Source organism: Nannospalax galili, unplaced genomic scaffold (genome assembly GCF_000622305.1).
Source record: "Nannospalax galili isolate Female #2095 unplaced genomic scaffold, S.galili_v1.0 scaffold619, whole genome shotgun sequence".
In the NCBI taxonomy this organism is placed as follows: domain Eukaryota; kingdom Metazoa; phylum Chordata; class Mammalia; order Rodentia; family Spalacidae; genus Nannospalax; species Nannospalax galili.
In genome coordinates this window covers 1,471,144-1,479,382 of record NW_008344186.1, presented here as the reverse complement: position 1 = coordinate 1,479,382, position 8,239 = coordinate 1,471,144, and the positions used below count along the sequence as shown (strand labels likewise).

Here is an 8,239-nt window from a genome sequence, read left to right as displayed (position 1 = left end):
TATTGACCCCATTAATCTTTGGTTATACTTTCCTTTTGGGTGTTTAAGACCCTACAGTTGGCCCAGATAAAACTATTTTTACTCTTAAGGTTGTTTGAGGAGCTGTTGCTCAGGGGTAACATGGGCTTGGGAGGAGCCAGGGGTAACATGGGCTTGGGAGGAGCCCCTGGCTCCTTTCTTTTACCAGTTCCATCTATGTGAAGATAAGTCAAAAGTCCTGCTCGACCATGGCTGACTTCGCTTGGAAGCATGGAGGAAATGATTCCTTTGTGTTGACCCTCCTCTTTGTAGACTGGACACTGGTTCAAATCCATCTCATGGGGTCTCCTTGGCCTCCTTGATCGAGGACAGGTGACTCACCACAGTTACAGGACATTTTGAGAGATGCTCATAGTCCCCTGGAACTTAGTCAACCTAGGGGGGCAAGGAGCAAAAACTGTCCTTTATGTCCCCCTGACCAAATTAGTATAGGCCTCAAAGTATGGCTGTTAAACATCCAAGAAGGTTGGTTCCACCAGTCTGGTACTTTTAATTACCATATGCCATGTAGATAGAGCTTGGGCAAAGACCAAACGCTCTCAGATAAACCTTGCCTAGGCATATATTGCATTCTTTGATCAGGTTGTATGTATAATTTGTCAGTAGGTTTGTTGGCCTAATATGGTTCCCTCTGGTCTTTTTGAGACAGGGTCTCCCTATAGCTCCAGCTGACCTGGAACTCACTTTGTAGACCAGGCTGGCCTTGAACTCACAGAGATCCACCTGCCTCTGCCTCCTGTGTGCTGGGATTAAAAGTGTGCACCAGCACATACGGCTTCTTTATAGATTTATGTGGTAGTGATCCAATTGGTTCCTTGGGAAGTTTATTTAATGAAAACCTATTTTTTCCTAATGAGATTCAGACTGGCATAAATGATTTTTACATTCCAGTGTATATGGTAAAGTAATGAATGAAATCAGTGTGTCTTTTATTTACTTGGAAAACAGCAGTGCAGGGCAGAAGGTGTTGCCTTTGATATTTAAGAGATCTGGTATCTGTGGCTATCAATCTGGCCAGCTCTTTTTTGCCTGGGCCTGGAACTTAACCTTGTTGTCTTTGATGTAGCAGTCATGTTCATAGCACCAAACTTTCCTGAGGACTAGGTGGTCTGCATGTCTAGAGCAAAGCTCAGTAAGATCACACTCTTTCAGAACTAGCTTAGTGGCCTGCAGGGCCTGGGTCTGCCTCCTTCCTAGTAAAGTCTCCTTCATAGCATGGCCCAATCAATTCATGTGATGCTCATTTGTTTTCCTCTCTGTCCTTAGAACTTGTTTTTAATTATTTTTTGTTTATTTTTATTTCATGTATGTATTTTGCCTACATGTATATAAGTGTACCATGTGTTTGCATTGCCCATGGAGGCTGGAAGAAGGCATTGGATCCCCTGGAAATGGAGTCACAGAAGGTTGTTAGCTGCCATGTAGGGGCTGGGAATCAAACCCAGGTCCTCTACAAGAGAAGTCAGTGTTCTTGACTGCTGAACCGCCTCTCCAGTCCCCCCCTTAGAACTTTTTAAATTGAAGCTTATATATGGGGTTTTTTTTTTCATTTTATCATTTTAATGCTATTATGTTTTCTGAACATAAAAGTAACATATAAAAAACTAAATAGAGGAAAAATTAAAGGAAATAAAAGATAGCTTTCCATGCTGTATGTCCGAACCTTCTTGATGCCCATTCTTCTCGTTTATCTTGCCAGATAGGTCCACGTGAGAAGTAGTAGCCTTTGTCTTCCCTCTGAGTCCTTTTCCTCAAGACTTGATTTTTGTTGTTTCCACATCTGTTCTAAATACCATTTCTCAGTTTACTCATGCTAGATTGTCTCTGCTTATTTGCCATTAAAATAGCTGTATTGATTATTGGCTGCTACAAAACAAATTACCTCCAGTGCTGTAGATTGAAATGGCAAATATTTGTAATTTCCTGGTTTCCGTGGATCAGAAGTACAGTTTCGGCTTAGTTGGGTCCTGTGGCTTAGGATTCCTTTACAAGGTAAACAACAAAATATTGCTGGGTTTATGTTCTCATCTGAAAGCTTGACTGAGGGAGTTTTCACTCAGCTTACTCTTATGATTGTTATCAGTATTCACTTTTTCAGGCTGTGACTACAGATTTCTTCAATTCTGTGCAACATGGGCTCTCCATAGGTAGGCATCGTATAACATGGCAGTGAGTGAGCAAGAGGGCAGCCAAGCTGGACATCTGGGTCTCTTCATGACTTAGTTGTAGAAGTGACATCCTGTTGCTTTTATTGGATTCTATCTTTGAAATGTGTTACTGAGCCTAACTCATGCTCAGAGGAGAAAACTGACTGTATATAATAACAGTTATAATAACAGTAGGTGGTGGCGTACACCTTTAATTCCAGCACTTGGGAAGCAGAGGCAGGTGGATCTCTGTGAGTTCAAGGACGGCCTGGTCTACATAGTTCCAAGACAGCTGGGGCTACAGGGAGACCCTGTCTCAAAAAGACTGAAAAAATAATAATAATAATAATATTGTAGGTGGTATGTTGGGACTATCTTGGTACTGTACCCAATACTGAACTGAGGGAGGCCCTCTTGAACCAGGGCCTTCCTCAACCCCCATGCCCCAATCTAAGGGATAGCTACATCCTCCCTTTAACATTTTATATTTACTTGCCCCAAGGTGTAGCCTCTACAAATAGCACACCTTGAAGCCATTTTGTTAGCACTACGTGCCATTTTTGTTACTCTATGTCTGATGGCTCTTTGACTTTGGCTGGTTTTTTAATATCCCAATGTCACTTATGTAGGGCTATTCTTGTTATTGTTACTTTACTTAGAGAAATAGGTTGCCCAAGGCTGTGACACTACAGTATTGTAGCTCTGCTCATTACGCCCTTGCAGTTGAAATGCATTTGTACACATAGAGTGCTTAAAATGATGTCTGGTAGACATCCAGAGTTTGTTTGGCATTGATGCTGGCAGTGGTAACAATTTTTCTCAGTTTAATCTCTTGTCCATCAACATGTGCCATCTAGCTGCTTCTGAAGGAAAGACACATAGGGGAATTTTCCGAGTTCTTTCCTTTTTGAAGCTATACTGAGTTTAGCTTCTCATTTGTTTGTTGTGTAGCTAGGTTTGTAGAATTTCAGATATATTAAATTATTTTCCTCCCAGTTAGTATTCACTATTGCTATTGAGATTCTCCTTCGTAGCCTTTCCTCTGCCCATTGGGTTCTGAAAATTGATCTGATACAGCCAGGTGTGCTGACTTCCCTTACTCATTGTGTGAGCTTAGCAGGTCCTTTCAGTATACAGATGCTTTTTGCGGGGCAGTATTAGAGACTGAATCCAGGGCCTTGAGTATGCTAGGAAGTGCTCTATCACTGAGTTATACACCCAGCCTTTAAAAATACAATTTTTTAGGACCTTACAATCTCTATGTTGCACAGACTGGCCTTGATCTTGTAAGCTTCTTGCCTCTGTTCCCCTGAGTAGTGGCTGGGATTATAGGCATTAATCTCCTGACTTGGAGACTCTTATTTGTGGGATAATTTTGTGTCTTTTTAAGTTGTGATATAAAATAATTGGTTTCATTATAACATTTTCATACATAGATTTTTTTTTTACTTTGCTTATATTTACCCCCCCCACTCTTTCCTCCTTCCTCTGATTCCCCTCCTCTCCTCAAATAGTCCCTCATGATACATGCTTTTCTTTTATTTCTTTTTATTAGACAGATGTTGAACCTCGTTAGTTGATCTTTTGAGCCCCTTATTCTCTTTACTGTTTTATTTTTAATTTTTTAATTTATTATTATGTGTATACGTGTATTGCATGCATGTATGTAAGTGCACCCAGTGTGTGCAGTGCATCAGAAGAGGGCATCGAATCCCCTGGAACTCGGGTTAGGATGGTTGCTAGCTGCCATGTGGGTGCTGGGAACTGAACCCAGGTCCTCTGCAAGAACAGTCAATGCTCTTAACCACTGAGCCATCTCTCCAGCCTTCTACCCTGTTTTCTATCTTGTCTCTGTTTTGTGTTCTGGATAGTATTCTTATCACAACATATCCACTGGAATTATCATTTTATTTCTCTGAGGAGGTTAATGCTTTGCGGTCTTAAGTATATGTATGTTCTGAGCTTTATTTTTTCTGGGTCTCTTTTATGCTGGAAGCTATCTTTTTTTCAGACAGCTGAGGCTGGCTGGCTGTACCTCAACAGGGCTCTTAAAAGTAGGCCAGAAGCTCTGTGTTTGGGTTAGAGTTGGGTGATAACTGAATAGCAAGCCAACCTTTTTGGGAGATACCCAGATGTCTGGACCTGGGGGTTGAGTCTATAGAAAGGCCTTGTTATTCTTCCTTGGTGCAACTACTAATGCTGTCAGGTTACTGCCAGAGGTGACCAGTAACCCCTACAGCTTACTTGTGACGTCCTCTGCATCTAAGCCAATGATTGATCCTGTCCCCTCAGTGCTGTTTAGAAATGTGTCAGAGTTCTTTGTCTGCTGCCAGCTTTCTTTCCCTCTTTCTACCATTGTGTTTAACTTTTTAAAAAATAACTTTTAAAGTTCATTGTTAAGATTACAGTAATATGGTCAAACATAAATGTAGCTGTGGAGGCTTCCATATCTATTGATCAGCAGTTTCTTATACTAATCCATGGTCTTAGGTAGGGGAGACTGGCCCACCTGTGTCCTTGGAGGCACAGTCAGTATGTGATGAATGGAATACTTTGGCTATTCTTGGTATGAGGCAGACTCTTCCCTGTTGTATCTATTTTGTTCCCTCATACATTCATCTTGAAGTGTTTGGTGCTGTTGCAGGTGGCCCATGGCACCCTTAATGATGGTGCTCTTGATGCTGTGGAGACACGGAAGGACCTTTTGGGAGCCAGTGGGCTCATGTTGCTGCTTCCTCCCAAAATGAAGAGTGAGGCTGTGGCAGAGGAAGATTTGTACTGGCTGTCAGGTTCGCTGCAACTCAAGCAGCTACTTCAGGCCAAGCCCTTCCAGCCTGCACTTCCACTGGTGGTTCTTGTGCCCAGCTCCAGCGGGGAAGCCATTGGGAAAGAAGCAGAGGATGGTATGTAAAGGCAGACTCATTTATGATTTAGCATTTTCAATAAATGGGTGGAACTTGGGTCTGATGAATGGCTGGCAGTACAGTGTTGGGAACCTTTAGGAACTAGAGCCCCAGTATTTTGTCTACTCCATGGTGGGCCAAGACCAGCACTGTCAAGTGTCAAATGTGCAAATGAATGTAATCACATGGGACCGTCCTCTTTTCTCTTAAAGGTCTGATGTTACAGGATTTGGTTTCAGCTAAACTGATTTCAAATTTCATTGTTATTGAGATCCCTGATTCTATTAATGATTTACAAGGCACAATGAAGGTAAAGTTTCATCTATTATTTTTTTATTTTATTATTTTTATTTTATGTGTATGAGTGTATTGCCTGCATGTAAGTGAGTGCACCCGTGTTGTGCAGTGCTGCGGAGGTCAGAAGAGGGCTTCGGATTCCCCTGGAACTGGAGTTAAGGACGGTTTGCAGCTGCCATGTGGGTGCTGGGAATCGAACCTGGGTCCTCTGCAAGAGCTCTTAACTGCTGAGCCATCTCTCCAGCCCCTATTTATATATTTTTTAAAGACAGGATCTTCCTGTAGCCCCAGCTGGCCTGGAATTTCCTATGTAAGGCTGGCCTTGATCTCACAGAAATCAACCTGCCTCAGCCTCCTGAGTGTTAGTATTAAAGGTGTGTACCATTATTCCCAGCAAGTGTCATCATTTTTAAAGGTCTATCAAGATACATTTTCCCCCTTCTGATCTATTTTGAAATATATATGTGTGTGTGTGTGTGTATCATCCTGCCTCCTCCTCTCATATATTGGGATTATAGGCATGTACCATCATGTCCAACTTCTATTAGTGATTTCAATTTTTTAAATATTTTATTTTGTATGTATGAGTGTATTGCCTGTATGTAAGTGCACCTGTGTCACGCAATGCCCATGCAAGTTGGAAGAGGTTGTCTGATCCCCATGGAACTGGTGTTTCGGATGGTTGTTAGCCACCATGTGGGTGCTGGGAACCAAACCCAGGTCTTCTGTGAGAGCAGTCAGTTCTCTTAACCTCTAAGCCATATCTCCAGCCCGATTTCAATTTTTATCTTGTTTTATACAGATAATTTTGTAAAGATATAAGCAGAAATCCAAATCAAATTTTAAAATGCCCTAAGTTCTGCTATCAGCATCGTATTAAATTATTCATGTAAATTTTTGGGTTTTTTTGTTTGTTTGTTTGTTTGGTCTTTTTGAGACAGGGTCTCCCTGTAGCCCCAGCTGTCCTGGAATTCACTATTTAGGTAAAGAAGTATTGGGGATTAATAAAATAACTACAGGGTCTGGGATATAGTTCAGTGGTACCAGCACCTACTTAACATATAAAAAGTCCTGGCTTCTATCTCCATCACTGTATGAAAAAGCAGACGCTCCAGAAAAGATAACTGCAAGGTATGAGACATCCTGACACTCAGTGAAGCTACTAGTTCTAGGAACAAGGTGGCTCTGCTTCAGTGGGTGGTAAGGAAGATGTGAAGACTGGCTTCCTGAGGGTCCTAGGTCTCTCCAGAGGGAAGATGGTGGGCTCTATAGGACTCTCTCTGGTACCCCTCTCAGGTGTACTCCAGGGCTTCAGGAACCAAAGCTCAAGCATGGAAAGGGGCCTGTATTCCCTTCCTGCAGTAGCTACGAGTCTTTGGTCATGGCACTTGCCATAGGCAGCCATAGGAAGAATAGAATACCAAGCCCTCTTAGAAAACTGCTTTTTAAAATTAGTGTGAACTATTTAACTGTATCTCTTCTAACTGTCTTTGCTCCTCAGGTTTCTGGAGCAGTCAAATGGCTAATTTCCCGATGCCCCCAAGTCCTAGACCTTTGCTGTCAGACCCTTATTCAATATGTTGAGGATGGGATTGGCCGTGAGTTTAGTGACCAGTTTTTTCATGACAGAAGAGAGAGGCGCCTGGGTGGCCTGGTCTCCCAGGAGCCCAGCACCATTATTGAGCTCTTTAATAGTGTACTACAGTTCCTGGCCTCTGTGGTGTCCTCTGAGCAGCTGTGTGATCTGTCTTGGCCTGTCACTGAGTTTGCTCAGGCAGGGGGCAGCCAGCTGCTTCCTCACCTACACTGGAACTCACCAGAGCATCTGGCTTGGCTGAAGCAGGCTGTGCTTGGGTTCCAGCTTCCACAGATGGACCTTCCGCCACCAGGGGGTATGTACCCATGCTGAGGGAGGAGTAGAGGGTTGGCCATAGGAACCCTTATTCTAGTGGTAGTATACCATGTGGTTGGGTTCCAGTATGAGGTCCACAGTCTGCTTCAGTTATGTACCCACCTATACCAACCTTTGGATTCAGGAGTCAGAAGGAACCAGAAGTCTTAATGCAGTGAGAACTGCTGACCTTTCTTCAGAGCCTGTACTGCCTGCCTCACAAGTCCCATTTACCAGAAGAGATGGGCTGGGCAAAGAGCATAAAGCTCATGCAGCCGTATCACCGACCTGCTGACCTTGCTGGGGCCACAGCACTTAAATGCTATCTTACACTAATTTACCTTTGAAGTCTGACTACCTGCTGTGCTTGTGCGAGACCTATGGGCTGTTTGATGTAGACTCCACAGGTTATCCAAGCTGCAGGGGCTGTTCTTTCCCATGTTTAATGCCGCTGGGATAGAATGAGCCCGTTTACTGCTTTCCTAGCAGAACTTTACAGGCATGCATGCATATTCCCTACATTTCTCAACTATATAGTAGCCCTCTACTAAGGAAATGCAGAGCATTAAGAATATTTCATACACATTGTCAGTGGCTCTTGTTAAAACCTGTAACTAATGAAGCACTTTCTCTGCAGCACCCTGGCTTCCCATGTACTCCATGGTCATTCAGTATGCCTCTCAGATCCCCAGCTCATGCCATACCCAGCTGGTTCTCCAATCCCAGATAGAGAACCTATTGTACAGAACATACCAAAAGTGGAAGAGCAGGAGCTTCTCTCCATGTCAGGGGGCAGGGCCTTCAGTTGCTGAGATCCCATGGGATGACATCATCACTTTGTGCATTAATCACAAGCTGAGAGATTGGACACCCCCCAAGCTCCCCATCACAGCAGGTAATTGCCCTGGTCTCACAAGACTTTCCTGGTGTATAGTTCTATAATTAAAAAAAATATTTATTTA

The 8,239-nt window shown here is 43.1% G+C and overlaps 1 protein-coding gene across 1 annotated transcript in view; it reads left to right on the top strand.

Annotated features, from left to right (window-relative positions):
- The window catches only part of Mcm3ap (minichromosome maintenance complex component 3 associated protein), a 62,467-nt gene that overhangs the window by 44,899 nt on the left and 9,329 nt on the right, over nt 1-8,239 (top strand). The window contains exons 22-25 of the mRNA XM_008840466.3: nt 4,831-5,089; nt 5,302-5,399; nt 6,888-7,278; nt 7,915-8,172. Coding sequence (XP_008838688.1) covers nt 4,831-5,089; nt 5,302-5,399; nt 6,888-7,278; nt 7,915-8,172 — 1,006 coding nt within the window. The remainder of the gene's footprint in view (nt 1-4,830; nt 5,090-5,301; nt 5,400-6,887; nt 7,279-7,914; nt 8,173-8,239) is intronic.